We start from the raw sequence: 15,418 nt of genomic DNA on the forward strand, positions 1-15,418 counted from the left end.
CTGAGGGGCCGCCCAGGGCGGAGCAGGACTCTGCCGTCCAGCGCTGGTCCCTGCGGACAGACAGACGGATGCGCCGCCAAGACCTGCGGCCAGCAGGCAGTGGCCCCGGGGCTGGCACGGCCGCGGCCTCCCCGGGGCAGAGGCGGGCACAGCCCCCGGCTCCCCCGGCCCCTTTCCCACGGAAGGTTCCCACGACCTGGCTCTCATCCTGCGCTGCTCACGGTGAGCAGCCGGGCTCTGGCTGGGCCTGGAGCGAGGCTGAGTGAGGGATGTTGGCAGGACTGAGGGGCTGCCTGCCCTCAGGTGCCCATCTGCCCCCTGCCCACCCCAGTGCCTCAGCCCCAGCCTGGCCTTGTGCTGGATCCTGGGCCAGGTCTCTCTGTTGTGCCAGGTCCCTGCGTTGTTCCCAAAACTCTGGGTGCAGCACAGGCTGCAGGAGCTCCATCACCCTGTTCATGGGTGTGAACTGAGACACAGGTAGTGAGTGCCTTTGAGACAGCCTTCGGTGTTGCCAGGTCAGCAGAGCAGCTAACAGGCACCTTGCTGCTGCCTTCACCCCTGCCAAGGGGCTGGGACAGGGGGCAGGACAGGACTGGAGCCAGTGCTGGGACAGAGGGTTGTCCCCCACTGTGGCTGGGGCTGAGCTAGCTTTGCTCACATGAAGCTCTGTCTGGACTCAGCTTCCCCAGCCACCCGTGCTCCACTCGGACCAGCACCAGCCCCCACCCCAGAGCCAGCCCCCAACACCCATAGGAAAACACAACCTTTATTTGTAAGGTTTGCAACAGCGAGTCCTGGCAGCACAAGGTGCACAGAGAGAGCCAGGTCTGCCCTGGCTTGCTGAATAGGCACGCAACAAACCCCACCTGGGGGACTCCTGGGGAATAAATACAGCAATCACAGGGGCAGCAGCACCTGCCCACCCAGCTAACATCTGTCCTTGTCTGGTCCCGCACACTGAGCACCCTGAGCACTCTGCCTCGGGAAATGCAGCTGGAATGGAGCCACGGGGCTCAGAGCCTCCCACTCTGAGACTTTATGGCAACTGGGCTCTCCTCTCCCACCCAGTTCAGGGCTGGCAGAGCTGTTTGAGGACATGGAGAACGTGGCTGGAGGTGCCAGGGGCACAGGGCTGGGGGGAATTGCAGAGCAGCGTCGGCCTCAAGCGCTGGGCGTGATGGAAGAGCTCCCGAGCGAACACCGGCTCCACCTGCGGAGGCACAGAACGACAGAGGGTGGGCACAGGTCCACGTCCCCCCCTTGCAATGGTCCCTGTGCCTGGCTCAGGGGTCACCAGCCCTAGTGGGAACTCACGTGGGCCATGATGAGCTTCTGGAAAGGGTGCCCAGCTCTGGTGGGGTATTCCTCCCCGAAGCACAGGTAGATCTGGTACTGAGGCAGGAGCTGCCCGTTGCTCAGGTACTCCCGCACCTCTGCAAGACACCAACGCTGTCAGGGGACACGGGGTCCCCACAGCCCCACCAGCCACACCAGGGCAGGACCTGCCCCTCTCCCCGAGGCTCTCCCAGGGACTCACGCTGTATGTACTGCTGTGTGTCCAGCAGCTTGTACGTCCTCTCCCTCTCCAGCTTGTTGGGCCAGTTCTTGTGCGGGGCCAGCGGCCCGTTCCAGTACACCCTGCCCTGGCACTGGCGCTTCATGAAGACGCCCTCAGGTGCTACCCAGAGCAGCACGCCGCGCTCCAGGTGGGGCAAGAGGCGCTCCAGCACGTTGGTCATGCAGGCCACGCGGCCGTGGCCGCCGAGCACCTGCGGTGGGGGGAATCTTATCTGCTCCATGCACGAGGGGCCGTAGAGGCGCTCGCTGTCGGCCGGCACGGCGCTGGTGGTGATGCGGCAGCCCTCGGCCGTGCGCGTGGTCACCTCCTTCACCAGCACGTCGCAGTAGTACAGGCGGATGTGGAGCCAGCAGTCTGGGGCAAAGGGAGGGTCAGGTCATGGGAAATCTGGGCTGGTTGGTGGGGACACCCACAGCATTGCCTGCAGCGTGGCTCCTACCTGAATTGTTGATGTCCTCCACAGGGAGGTAGGATTGGGGTCCGGGAAGAAGCTGGCCATGGGTTGGGTTCCAGCCATAGAAGACTCCCCTCACAAGGCACCCTGGAGAAGGGCAGGGATGAGGTGGTAAAAGGACATGGACAGTTACCCCAAGGGCTCTCAGGCACTCTTCTGGCCCAAGCCCCTGGGCCCACACTTCCCACTGTGTTTGCTCATTACTGGGACTCATCATATCCCCTAAGTGTGTGGCTTTGCTGGAGTAGTGTGCGAGTCCTCAGCCCCTACCTCAATCCCCACAGGTGTTGCCTGCACGAGCAACAGGAGAGCAGGATCCTGGCAGAAGGGTGCACTCCCTGCCCCCAGCCCCATCCCACCGAGAGGGACCCTCCTCACCTGGCTTGGTTGGGTGGCCAGAGATCCGGGGCTGTGGAGACACCTGGACACTCTCCAGCACGTCCTTCTGGCTTTCCTCCTTCTTTGGACTCCCTGCAGTGCTGCCCTGGGAGTAGGAGCAGCTTTGGTGAGGGCTGAGCTGGCAGTGGGGGATCCTGAGCCAGCTCATTCCTCTACCATGGACCCCATAAGCCAGCAATCCCCTGCCTGGCAGTGTGGGGCACAGGGAGCTCTCTCTGACCCCCGTGGGACAAATGCAGGCAGTGTGCAAGTGGGGGAGCAGCTGATGCGTGAGGGGGGGATTTGAGGGTCCCACCTTCTCCCCTGCCTGGATGGCACAGGGCAGGCTCACCTGCTGGTCCTCACTGCCTGGGGACTGTGTGTCACTGTTCTCTGCAGAGAGCAAGAAAGAACCGGTGAACACCTGGCAAACGGCAGGAACAGCCCCAGGGAAGACAGCTGGCTGTCTGGGACACCCAGAGAGGAAAGGGAGCGGGGAGGAAGGGTAATGTCTGTGGGGCACGGGGCTTGTACAGGCATGGTTCAGGTACCAACCCCACATCTGGCACAGGAGGAGGGACGGCAGGGACGTACCTGCATCACAGGCTCTGTCAGTCACGATCTGGTACACCTTGTAAGGCTCGGAGATGTCCAGCTGGCTCCGCTCCGGCACCTCCTTGAAGTCGGTGCTCTTGTTGAGGGCGCAGCGCAGCCGCGTCTTCCAGGTGGAGGGGTCGGCCTTGTCCGTCCCTTCGTGGTACTTCCCCTTGTAGATGGCCCAGGCCTGAGGGACAGAGGGTGCCCTGTGCTGTGGGGGTGCCACAACCCTAACCCGGCTGGGCTGTCCCAGGGGGTCCAGCAGGGCATGAGTGCACCGGGGTGGGCGGGCAGGGGGGAGCCGGGGCTGTGTCCTGGGGGACTGCGGGGAGGTGGGTGCTGCGGGGTGCAGGAGAGCACATCGGGGTGCAGGGGAGCACATCGGGGTTCAGGAGGGCACACCGGGGTTCAGGGGAGCACACCGGCAGCCCCACGGAGCTGGGCGGTGCGTGCCAGGGCTGTGCATGGAGCTGAGCCCGAGCGCTGCGCACAGTCAGGTGAAGGAGAGCCCTGGAGGTGCGCACGGAGCTCGGCTGCACAGGGCTGGGTGAGCGCTGCCGGGGTGCGCACGGGGCTGGGCAGCGGGGAGCCCCGGGCAATGGGGAGCCCCGGGCAGTGCGGAGCCACGGGCAGTGCGGAGCCCTGGGCAATGGGGAGCCCCGGGCAATGGGGAGCCCTGGGCAGTGCGGAGCCCTGGGCAGTGGGGAGGGAAGCCCCGGGTAATGGGGAGCCCTGGGCAATGGGGAGCCCCGGGCAATGGGGAGCCCTGGGCAGTGCGGAGCCCCGGGAGTGCACTCGGAGCCCGGGGGCCATTCCCAGGGCCGGGTGGGGACCGCGGGGAGCCCGGGGTACCTTGAAGAGCGCAGCATCCTCCTGCTGCCGGTAATCCTGCTTGGCCGCGTGCTTCCAGGGGATGCGGAAGAGCGTTCGCTGCCGGTTCTCCCAGCGCAGCCCCGGGTACCGGCCGCTGTCGATCTGCGCGATCAGCCACTCCTTCAGCCGCATGGGCGCCCCCGGCTCCGCCATCACGGCCCGGCGGCGAAACCGAAAGCGGCTCCGGCTTTCACTTTCCCTTTCCTGGCGCACGCTGCAGGTTCTGGCTGCCCCAAGGCAGGGGGGGATGGTTCTTAAACTTTTTTTCTCTGCTCCACTTTTCCCCGCGCAGCAGCGTCAGACATCCGTGTTCAGGAAAAGGTGATGTCGTAATTGACGGTTGCAGCAATGGGAAGAGCTGGAGCTGGTGCCTCCGGGAGGGACCCCCGAAAAAGGCATCCCCGAAGTTTCAGATCCTCACAATGTGTGCACCCATGTACGCCAGTAGTGATTTTAGCGTCTTCCCGTTGTTCACTGGATCCTGCGGAGGCTCTGGGGGATTGACCCCCACCCCGGGAAGTGCCCTTTGTTAGGCAAAGGGTGGGCGCCCATTCCCGGCTCTTGCCCGGGGCGCCAGCCTTTCCCTGCCGTTCGGAACACAATGTGCAGCTCGCACTGCTGATTTGCATACCGAGATACCTGCACTAGGTGTATTTCTCAACACACGCGCCCTGCACTCGCGGGAGAGGGGCAGGCACATTGCATCCGCGGGAGAGAGGACAAAGAAGGCACACGGAACTCTCCTGCACCCCTCCCAAATGCTTCCCCTAAAACTGTCAGGTCTCCCAATGCTCCCCGAAGGGGACAAAGGACCCTACTCCCTTTATTTCTTGTGTTGGGGACCCAGCTGGACACGTCCCAGCTCCAGGGGCTGTGTCTCCCGTGGGACCAGCTGCTCTCTCCGTGGGTGTGCAGAGCTGCAGGGAGCTGTGGGAACAGCACGGGCTTTCCAGGCTGGTGTGAACAGTCACTTGTCCCTATCTCTCAAATCTCTCCTCTGCTCTAATGCTCACGTCTGCCTCGTAGGGCTCTGGATGCTGAGTCGAACGGGAAAGGGTGGGAAGGATGGATGAGCTGTGCCGAGGGCTGCCGGGACCGGGTGGGACACATCCTGCACCAGCTCCCCACTGGGCCCCAGCCCGGGCTGAGTCACTGGCCACCCTGAGGTGACACTGGCGTTGGTTCCTCTATCACTGCTGCAGAGTTTCGTGTCGCTGTGCAGGGAAACCCTGCTCCTCTGCCCGGCTGCTGCCCCCCAAGTCTCCTTTTGCAGTCACCCAGTCTCCTTTCCTGCTCTGAGTCAGAGAAAGTCACCTCTGGCCGAGAGGAGAAGCTAAGTTCCTGAGAGCTACTGGGGCTGCAAAGTCTCCAAATGAATAATCAGTGGCAGAGAGCCCAGTCCTGGGCTTTCCCAGAGGATGTGAGGACAGGGCACAGCCACGTGGCACAGAGGGCACATGGGGCCACACGGGCAGGAGTTTTCTCTCCTTATTGAGCCTGCCCGCGACCCCTTTGTTGCAAAGAGAAGCCCAGGCACCACCTGTGCCCTCCATCTGGGCGAGCTGTGGGGCCACCTTCTGGGAAAAGGGCCTGGGAACTGACGGACAGAGAATCCACATCTCCCTTTGTGCCTTGTGCTGCGGCCGGGAGTCACTGCACGGCCTCCCAGCGGCTCCACTGATTACATCCAAGGCCGGAGATAATCGCAGCCGCCGGCTCGTTTGTCAGCCCCAGCCCGCCGGGATGGGTTTTATCGGCCGCCCGGGGATTTCATGTGGCGTGGCAGCCGCCGGGTGACGCAGGACCCGGGGGATCCAATTACCCGGGCATCAGCGAGGACGCTCAGGAGCCACATTCCCAGCTGTATTCCTCACCGAGCTTCTCCCTTCCCGGGGAAGGTGAAGCTGCTTAACCCTTAAACTTTTCACGCCGAAATGAGCTTCAAAAGGCGGTCAAACATTAACTCGTAACTAACCCTGCCCTTGCCCGGGTTTTTCCAAGCTGTGTCAAGCAGATCTGCCAAAATAAACACATTCTGCTGTGCTGTGGAGCTGAGCTGGAGGGCCCTGTGGGGTTCTCAGTGGGAACAGGGGAATCTCTGGGTGCAAACACCTTGGCATGAGGTGTCCCAGTGTAAGAGGGTGCAGCTGGGCATGGGGCACAGATCCATCCCCGGTGTGTGATCCTGGGCTGCAGGGCTTGCACCCTGCTGGGTGCTGAGGAGGCCAAAGGGTGCTGGAGAGCCTGGCCTGGAGCCAGGGGAGTGGGTGGAGGAGCCTGGAAGGAACTGGAAGGAGAGTGGGATCCCATGGTGCCGGAGCAGTGAAGGATGATGCACCCCTGGTTATTCAGTTTGGTCAGGATCTGCCCACAGAGGATGGAGCTCCCAGTCTGCCTGGGTCACCCCAAAGCAGCACCCAGCTCAGCAGGCAGATGCTGGCAGCAGGAAGGAACCTTGGTCTTGAAACTTTGTCTCCTGGGGGATCCCTTCTCCCTAGAAGAGGGGGCAGGGATGAGGGGGACCCCACAAACATGCTCTGAATCCCAACAGGGACAATGCTGATGACCCAGCTGGGCATCCTCAGAATTTTTCCCACCTGGGACTCTGCTCCAGGAAAAGGTGTAAATGGGACAGGTCTGGGGCTTGTGATACTCAGCTGGTGCCAGGCTCCCAGTACTCCCAGCAGCTGGAGGAGCCTGAAGACTCCTGGACCTTGTGCTCCTGGATCCAGTGAGTGGAGAGGCTACAGCGAAACAGACTCCAGGTGAGCTCCCACCTGCTGCTCCTGGAGCAGAGCTTGTCCCCAGAGAGCCCTGCCCTGGCACTCACATTTCTGGCCTCCATTGTCACCTTCCCACAAGGCAGAAGGGAAGCCCTGTCCCAGCATGCCCGTGTCCCCAGCCCACTCCATAGTGGCCAACAGCAGCTCCAGACTGGTCCCATGCTGGGACCTTGCCCCTTGGCATCCCCGTTTCAACCTGGCCATCACAGGAGAGTCAGACCACAGAGAAGGGTATTTATTACTGGGGAACATATAAAGTCTTTAAGCAAAATGGCTTAAGGCTCTGCTCTAGTGAGGTCTGGCCAGGTTAAATGCTTGGTTCCCACCTGTTACGGATTGTGCCCTGGGGTAGGTGGGAATGGGGTGCAATGGATTCCTAAAGCTACAGTGCTTGCTCAGGGCTTGTGCTTGGCCAGTCTGGAGCTGGACCCTTGCCTGGAAGCCTGTGTGGTGGCATTACCTGCTGGCACACTAGTGTGTCCCTGCTCTGCAGCCACCTGGACACTGGGAGCTTGTGCTGCTGGTGGGAAAACTGCTCTGAGGGGAGCACCAGCTCTCCTGTGCACCCTGAGGCCATGCAGTGGGTACCCGAGTGCTAAAGCTGCTGCTGGCAACACCTGGGTACTGGCCTGTGGCAGAGAGACACCCTCTGTGTTCTGCCCCAAGCAGGAGCCTGCAGTGACCCAAGGACAGAGGTCTGTGTCCCCAGCACAGATCGGATGTGAAGAAGATGAGCCCAGCATGTGCTGCAAAGCCCAACAGTGTCCATGAAACCTGCCCAGAGAGAAGGTGGCACATTCCCACCCCAGAAGAGAAGAAGGAGCTGGGCTTTGTGCAGGTTCCTGCCCAGTGCTCCCTGTCCCACTGTATTGAATGTCCTTCATCTCTCCCAGGCTGTTGGGTGATGCTCACTGCTCTCCCTTGGCTTGGGTCACTTCAGACAAGCCGGGATGCAGGAGAACGTCCTCTTCACCCGCAGCAGGAAGGGACTTGTGCTCCTCATGTCTCTGGCTCTTGGGACCAGTCCTTGCACAGCTCCCTCTGTCCTGGACGTTCCTTCTCTCCCTACTGGCAGCAAGGCCTTTATTTCTTCCTCATCATTGAAAGGGGACATCCCATACTTCTGCTTCAGGTGCCTGCGGACCTGGGGAAGGAGCGAGAAGTAAAATTTAGTGCTGGTTACACGGGCAGGTCCAAGCCTGCCAGCAAGGGGAGCAGGGAAGAAACCGAGTCCCCTCGGGACTTGTCCTTGCTCTGAGGCCCATGGCAGGCTCAGCCACGGAGCAGGGCACAGGTGGCAGAGGCGTGTCCCACCTTGCGGGCTGCGCTGCCGCTGAACTCAGACAGCTGCTGCCTGAAGCCGGGGTTGGGGTTGGCCACGGGCCGGATGGTCCGGATGGCATCCAGCACCTCCTGGCAGCTCAGCTCCGTGACAACCATGACGTAGGCAACGACCACGGTGGTACTGCGGGAGATGCCAGCGAGGCTGGCAAGGGAAAGTGCAGAAGGGCTGGCGTTAATGGCACATCCTGGCCCCATGCTTGCCTCTTCCTCCACCCCTGTGCCTCAGATATTTCAGTTCTTCTTCTCCAAGGACTTGCTCTCCCGGAGGCCTGAGACCTTCCAAGGTCCTGGCCATCAGTGCCTATAAATACCCACTCCTCTAGAGGGAATGGGAGCAGCAGCCACTGCCTGGCTGCCTGCCCCAAACCCTGCTCATCCCGCACGCTCAGCTGCAGCAGAAAGCTGCCCCGGCTCCAGGACTGCCTGGATCCCGCTGGGTTTGAGTCACAAGCCACAGCCAAGGGTGGATCCTGGGTGGGTCCATTGGCACAGCGCCCTCTGGCACAGGCTGGCTTTGATCAGGGGCTGCGGCTGAAGTGAGGGGCTGGGGGCTGTATCTGCTGAGCTGGGGGCACACAGCAGCAGGCACAGGGGCAGCAGCATTACCAGTGGACGAGGCAGTTCCCTCCATGCAGGCGACACTGATGGATAAAACTGATGCATTCCTTGAAGTGCCTCTTGCTAGCAGGAAAAATAAACCAGACAGAATAAGAACTTCAGGGGTGGAACAGCATTTTTAGCCCTGTATGAGTTGTTTTAGGGGATCTGCCAGCCACTGCTGAGACCTGAACAGCTCAGTGCTGTTTATTCCCAAGGAAAGGTGGATTTGCCAGCTCATTCTGTGCTGGGGACACAGAAGGGGACACTGTGCTGGGGATGCACGGGGCTGCCCTGTGACTTGTGTGACTCATGCTGGGGCAATGGGACGCTGGCTGCTCGAATCACCAGCCACGACTGTGCCCTTGGCTGGCTCCACACCCTTTATGTGCTCTCCCCTCTCCAGACACTTCCTGGGGGATGCTTGCTGCCTCTCTCCATGGGTGCTGCAGAGTGGCTGCCCCTCACCTCACCCAGGGCTCATACCCTCACAGCAGTCACTCAGCTGGGATGCTGTTGGGGTCCAGGGGTGGTCCCCTGCACCATGGCATCACATCTCCAGCCTGTGGGTGGTTGTGCTCGAGGAGCTGGAGGGAGTTGGAGCACATGGAGGGCTTGAGAAGCTGTGAGCCCTCACCTCTGGTCACCCTCCCACCTCCCTGCACGTCCCCACCGTGCTCAGGGTACTCACATGTTGGCTTCAGGGGTGTCGGGCAGGGGGATGCGGAGGTAGGTAATGTCCTGGAAGACAGAATAGGAAGAGGAGAAGCTCGGGCACTGCAGCCAGGGTGTCACACATGGTCAGAGCAGGGCTGGCATTTGTTCCTCACCCACAGCTGCCTACAGGATTTTGCTTCCCCCATACAGCATCTCCCCTGCATGGGGATGGGGCCACAGTCTCCCTGGGGTGAAGGGCAGAGCAAGGGGACACCAGCAGCTCATGGGAGAGGATGGGAAACAAGAGGAGTCTGGAGAGCTGGAAATTGTTTCCCGTCAGTGTTCAAGGTCGGGTTATAGTCACAAGACAGCCAATTTCCCATGCCGGGGGGCCAGCCCCTCTGGGATCAGTGACCAGGAGAGGTGCCAAGGGATTCTCAGAGGGGGAAGGAAGATGAAGCATGGAAGAAGCTGCAACAATCTGCAGGGTGATATCTGGTGCAGGACCCTACCTTCAGCAAGGGCTGGGGGGACTCATGAATAGAAACAATGTGGGTGATCTTGTTCCTGCTTAGCTGCTCCAGGTCTTTGGCATCTGAAGGATAAAACCAGACACTGACATGTATTCATTTCTTACCCTTCTCCTCCCACAGTGCTCCCAACCCTGCTTCTACAGCCAGCCAGCACACAGAGCCTTGCTCCAGCAGATCAACTGCATCCCACCCCCACATGCAGCAGTGCAGACATGGGCAAACATGGAAAGCTGGAATGCCAATCCCATGATCCCAAACCAGAGGCCTCTCCCTGATCCCTTCTCCTTGCTGCTCATGCTGGTTGAACCGTTCACACCTGCACAGAAACACTCTGGGTCAGCAGGCAGTGTCCCTCCTGCCTGTACTTGTCCCCACTTTGGGAGGAGACGTGCCCTGCCCACACCTCCTCGAGCAGACACACACACAGCACTGGGGCTTGCTGCAGCCTGAGAGAACTGCTTTATCTTGTGAATATGGAAGTGGAGCTGCAGCAATTTACATCAATTCTGATTTTCTGTAGAAACACCTGAGCAGTGACTTGCTGCTCTCTGGTCTGTTCTCTCTGCAGCTGCATGGACAGAAATGAGGTGTCCTTGGCTGTTGGGGGCAATGCCCTGCCTCTCAGCAATGCTTCAGCATTCTGGATGTGATCCTGGCCTCCAGTCCAGCACAGCAGTTGTTGCACAGGGAGGGGAGCGTGCTTGTCTTGCTGAGCAGCTTCCAAGTGTCTCCCTTTCATGCCACAACCAGCAGATGCAGCAAGCGCAGCCAGAGAGAAGGGGAAGCATTTCCCCATCTCATTCTTTTGGATTTCTAAACTTGCACGTGCTGTAAAACCTTGGCTCAGGGATCCAGCCCAGGAAGTGCTAACGGCATGATGTGAATTTTAATAGGAGTGAGTCTCAAGGGAGATGCTCTGCAGGGAAGCTGCTCTCTGTGTGGGGAGGGAGATGGGGACTCACACACCTGCCACCTTCCCATCCGCCTCAGCAGGCAGTGACAGCAACTGGTGACACTGGAATCAAGGCTTACCGGGGCTGGAAAAGCTTCCAGTTGGAGGAGATGCCTCTGTGAGCTTAATGTTGCAGGCCTAGAATCTTGTCACCCCGGATTGCTTGGCAGAGTGATGAGGAGTGCTTGGATGGCATCAGGCCTAGGCCCCACAGCAGAGGCTGCTCACAGGAACCCTCTGATGAACCTGGCACCTGGGTGCCCTTGTCCCTCTGCTCCCAGCAAGCCACAGCCCCCCCAGCCCAACCCAACCCAAGTGCTCCATGGGGCAAAGGGAGAGCAGGGCTGCCACTCCAGTGACATTTCCTTAGCAATTCACACCGTGGTTTTAAGCTTGTGCAGCACTTACTGCAGGAATCAAGCTGGCAAAGGAGCCATGAGGGTGGCAGGAGTACTTATAAATGCTCGTTTGTCATGGCAGATGTCAACACTTGGTCATTAACTGTCCCCTGACAATGAAAATTCCTTAAAATAGTGACTCGGTGTGAGAAGAGCTGACTTGGCTCTGGGAAATTCCCTCCTGAGGGTGGGCAGCCCTCTCTGGCCTCTTCTACAGCTGCAAAACTGGGGAGCATTACCCTGAAGTGCCCCAGTCCTGCTCCCTGGCACCCGTGTGGCACCACCAGCTCCTCTGCTCCTGGCACAGGATCCGTATTTCCTCCTTGGCTCCTTTCCCCCATGCATCCCAAGAACTCATGGCAGCTGTTAAATAAGGAAACCATGCAAAGGCAGGGGTCCCTGCCTTGCCTTTCCCACAGCGTTTTTCAGCAGGCCGTGGGTGCAGGCAGAGCAGTGGGCACAGGCAGGGTGGTGGGTGCAGGCAGGATGCCAGGCAGCATTTGCAGGCAGGGAGGCAGCAGCTGAAGCAAGCCCCACTCCCCAGCTGGAGAACATCTCTGCAGCAGTGGGGTTCCACTCACCAACGAAGTTCCCAAGGTAGAGGCCAGGAAGGATCTGTGGGACACAAGGGGAAGTGGCAGTGTGAGCAGTGACCTTGTGCTGTGCACCCACGCTGGGAAGCACTGACCTTGGTTGGAGCAGCCAAAATTCTGGCACTCACATGACCATTGGCAGCCCCAGGGCAGGAGTGGTGCTGGGGCAGCTGGACCTGTGCATTCCCAGGGCTGTCACTGCCCTGGCATCCAGCATGTGGGGCTGGATGTAGTCCTGGCACCTTCGACCACCTGGCACTGCACTCTCAGGGGTGCTGGGAGCCAGACACAGCTTTTTTATTGTTCCTGTTGTTTATCATCAATTAGTCCTCCGTTGGGGTTTATTACCTGAGCTCAGCAAGTTGCACACACCTTTGTACAGCCTTGGACTATACCCATGACCTGTGGAAGCCCTGCTGCTCGAGGGATGGGAAAGCAACAGGCACAGAGAAGCTTGTAGGGAATGTAGCTGTTCCCCTCCCAGCCCTGAGCTCTGCTCCCCTCACTCTGCACTGCAGGAAGCCCATTTCTCACAGCTCAGGCACAGATTGCCCTGGACACCGTGCTTTCAGCTCGTTTCTCCTGGGAAATTCCACTTCTCATGATGAAAAGATAATTACTTGACAAGGCCTCTGTTAACAGCACTGCAGATGCAGAAGCAGGACAGCTTGCAAACCTTGTCAGCCAGAGCTATTTTATATTCTCCCTCACTCCCAGCCTGGCCAGTGAGTTCAATCCTGTATCCAGCCAGTTCTCTGCCAGTTTCTCCCTGCAGCAATATTTGGTGCTCAGGGCAGGTGGAGGTGATTTTCACCAGCACAGCTGGACTTACACTTGTCTCACTGCTCACATTTGGAAACGTTTCTCTCGATTGAGCAGCTTAAAGAAGGGTGGGGTTTTTTTGTGATTCCTGTGATTTTAGATCAATTTCCTATCGACAGGGTGCCTTTAACTCACAGCTGCGGCACTGAGAGGAGCGGGTGGGAGAGCGCCAGTTAGCAAGGGCAGCTCCCAAGGGCAGGACACTGAACCATGAATAAACAGCATGTGCCTGTCCCCAGCACCCTGCTGACCCGCTCCTCAGAGGAGAAAATGGGGCAGCACATAAATAAAATAGCGCCCATCCCCTCTGCCCCGTAGTGCCAAGCCCCATGCACAGCCCAGCCCCGCTGAGCAGGGGGTGTGGGACCACCAGGCTGGGGGTCACACAGGGCTCACAGCGTGTGCTTGGTGCTGGTTCCTTGGGATTAAAGGTGCTGGGAAAAGTTCCCCTTTCCTTGAAGGAACTCGCTGTGACCCCATCCCTCCACCCCCCCGGGCAGCTGTCAGCTGTCCCAGCGCAGTGTCCCTGCTGGTTTCACCTCCGGTGTTGCTCTGCCGGCAGATAAACAAACAAACAAAGAGCCGAACCCGGTGCCGGCAGGTGAAACGCCGCTTGGCACGGCAGGGGCAGCCGCCAGGTAAGGGTCTCCCACCTCCGGCACCGGACGAGCCGGCCGGGCATGGCCGAACTGAGGGCAGCCGCCCCAGCGCTCCCCGTTACCTGGCTCATGCCGTTCCCCATGGCCGACGGCGGGCGCCGGGCGTGGGGACGGGGCGCGGGTGTCCTTGTCCCCAGTGCTGCCGTCCTCCCCGTCGCCGGGCGCAGCTGCCGTCCCCGCTGCCTGGTCGGGTTTCCGTCATGAAGAGCCTGGCTGCCCCGGGATCGCTGCTCGTTCCCAGCGCGGCGAGGCCGGGCCGGTGGCTGCGCCGGGGCGCCGGGCACCGCGGCCGCCGTCCTCCGCGGCTGCTGCCGAGGCCGCTCCCCGGCTGCTCCGGCGCTGCCGCGCACCGGCTGCTGCCTGGCCGGGAGCAGACAAAGGAGGAGAAACTCCCCCCCTGCGCCGTGGCGTGGGAGCACGGGGCCGCGCTGGCTGCTGCCTGTCGCCGCTGCCCGCGGCCGCACAAGGCTGCACTGTTGGGAGAAGAACAAAACCTTTGTCCCGCTCCATCAAGGAAGGTCTGTGCGGCCAAGCGCCCGGCAGGATGCCCACCCCTGCATGCACCATACCTATCGCTGCCCTGCCCGCAGCGTGCCCGCCCCCGCCTGCACCGCGCCCCTCCGCGCCCTGCCCGTGCCCACCTGCAGCCGGCTGCCGCAGGATCCCTGCCCTGCCCTGCCCGGGGGGCTGCGCGAGTCTCCTGGGGACTTCGCGGGGCCGCGGGATGGGCAGTGCCAGCGAGGAGCAGGGCTGAGGGGCTCCCCAGCGCTGTGGCCGGCAGCCCGCAGGGAGGGTCCGGCCGGGCGGGGGGATCGGGCCGGGGGATCGGGCCGGGGGATCGGGCCGGGGGATCGGGCCGGGGATCGGGCCGGGGATCGGGCCGGGGATNNNNGGGGCGGTGGGGGGCTGCGGGGGCCGAGAGCGCCCCCTGGCGCGCAGCCGCGCGGTTGCCATGGGGACGGGCGCGGGCCCGGCGCCCTCAGGGCCCGGCGCGGGTCGGGGGTCGCGGCCCGGCTCCGAGCGGGGCCCGGAGCGCTCCCGGTGGGCTCCTGGCGGGTTCCCGGCTCTGTATCCCGACTCCTGCATATCTCCGGGGCAGCATGTTAAACCCCATACGCTCTGTGTGCAGGTGAGGGCAAGGATAGCCCCCCATCCCCAAGCCTCCCACCGTGTATGGGGAGGTATCTATGGGCAGGTTTGGATGCTACAGGCATAATAGAATTAATTAGGGTGGAAAACACTTCTGAGATCATGGAGTCCAACCTAGGACTGAACCACCAACCTAGTCCATGGAGTCCAACCTAGTCAACCACACCAGGGCACTGGGTGCCACTCCAGTCTTTCCTTAAACACCTCCAGGGCTGGTGATTCCAGCACCTCCCTGGGCAGCACCTTCCAATGCATAAACACCACAGCCCATCCCAATGCATAAACCCCACAGCCCATCCCAATGCATCAACACCACAGCCCATCCCAATGTTTAACACCACAGCCCTGTCCTCTCCTGGGCGCTGTCTCCTGCAGCACAGGGGCTGAGCAGGATGTGATTCCATTGGGAGCCTTAGCCCTCACCGGGGGTGGCATTTGACACCTGCTCTAGTGGAAGGTGCACCTGCCCGTGGGAATGGGATGAGCTTTTAAGGTCCTTCCCAACCCAAACCAGTCTGTGACTCTCTGGAGGGAGGTTGAGGGTGGTTTGTAGCACTGGGCTGACCAGCAGTGGCTCAGGAGGGCTGTGGCTGAGCTGCTGCAGGGTCACTGTGGGCAGCTGCCTGCCCTGGAGAGGGGGATGCTGGCTGCACAGGAAAGCTGCAGCAGGAATGGTGGAGCATGGACTGTAAGGCTTGCGCTGTCCTAGCCCCCAGCGTTCATGCAGAGACAGAAAATTGAAATTTATCCTCTTCCTCCACAAAGAAAAAGCAGTTCTCATTGGTATTCATACTTATTTATTTTTCCTCTCAGAATATGTGGTGCAGTTGATCCCCAGAAGCTTCTCAAGGGCAATTAAAGCAAGTCATACTGTGGGAGCATTTGTTATGCTGAATCTTGTATTTCTCTTTTTACCCAGCTGAGTCAGAACAGCTGCTTAGCAAAGGATCTGAAGAGGTTTCAGAAACAGTTAGAAAGGGAAGCAGAAAAGCCTGAGGCAAGAAAATGTGCCTTTATTCTGAAGACCCTCAAAATGCCTTCAGAGTACTA

The 15,418-nt window shown here is 60.5% G+C and overlaps 1 protein-coding gene across 1 annotated transcript; it reads right to left on the bottom strand.

Moving 5' to 3' along the window:
* Window positions 1–750: 750 nt before the first annotated feature.
* DUSP15 (dual specificity phosphatase 15) lies at window positions 751–14,058 on the bottom strand. Its single transcript, XM_039719124.1, has 16 exons — window positions 13,861–14,058; window positions 13,282–13,692; window positions 11,727–11,760; window positions 9,775–9,857; window positions 9,297–9,346; window positions 8,615–8,689; window positions 7,979–8,150; window positions 7,600–7,808; window positions 3,861–4,173; window positions 3,006–3,195; window positions 2,728–2,804; window positions 2,412–2,517; window positions 2,019–2,120; window positions 1,538–1,933; window positions 1,315–1,433; window positions 751–1,210 (listed from the first exon to the last, which is right to left on the bottom strand). Exons 2-16 carry the CDS (start codon window positions 13,300–13,302, stop codon window positions 1,070–1,072), a joined length of 2,088 nt encoding a protein of 695 aa, XP_039575058.1. The 5' UTR covers window positions 13,303–13,692; window positions 13,861–14,058; the 3' UTR covers window positions 751–1,069.
* Window positions 14,059–15,418: the final 1,360 nt, after the last annotated feature.

This window comes from Passer montanus, unplaced genomic scaffold (assembly GCF_014805655.1).
Source record: "Passer montanus isolate IOZ18808 unplaced genomic scaffold, ASM1480565v1 scaffold41, whole genome shotgun sequence".
Taxonomy (NCBI): domain Eukaryota; kingdom Metazoa; phylum Chordata; class Aves; order Passeriformes; family Passeridae; genus Passer; species Passer montanus.

Excerpts from the sequence above, each read along its gene's own strand:
- DUSP15 (XM_039719124.1), bottom strand. The coding sequence starts at position 13,302 with ATGGGGAACGGCATGAGCCAG. Across the intron at positions 11,761-13,281 it reads TGGGGAACGGCATGAGCCAG|ATCCTTCCTGGCCTCTACCT; the intron begins GTAACGGGGAGC and ends TGTGTCCCACAG. Across the intron at positions 9,347-9,774 it reads CCCCCCAGCCCTTGCTGAAG|GACATTACCTACCTCCGCAT; the intron begins GTAGGGTCCTGC and ends TCTGTCTTCCAG.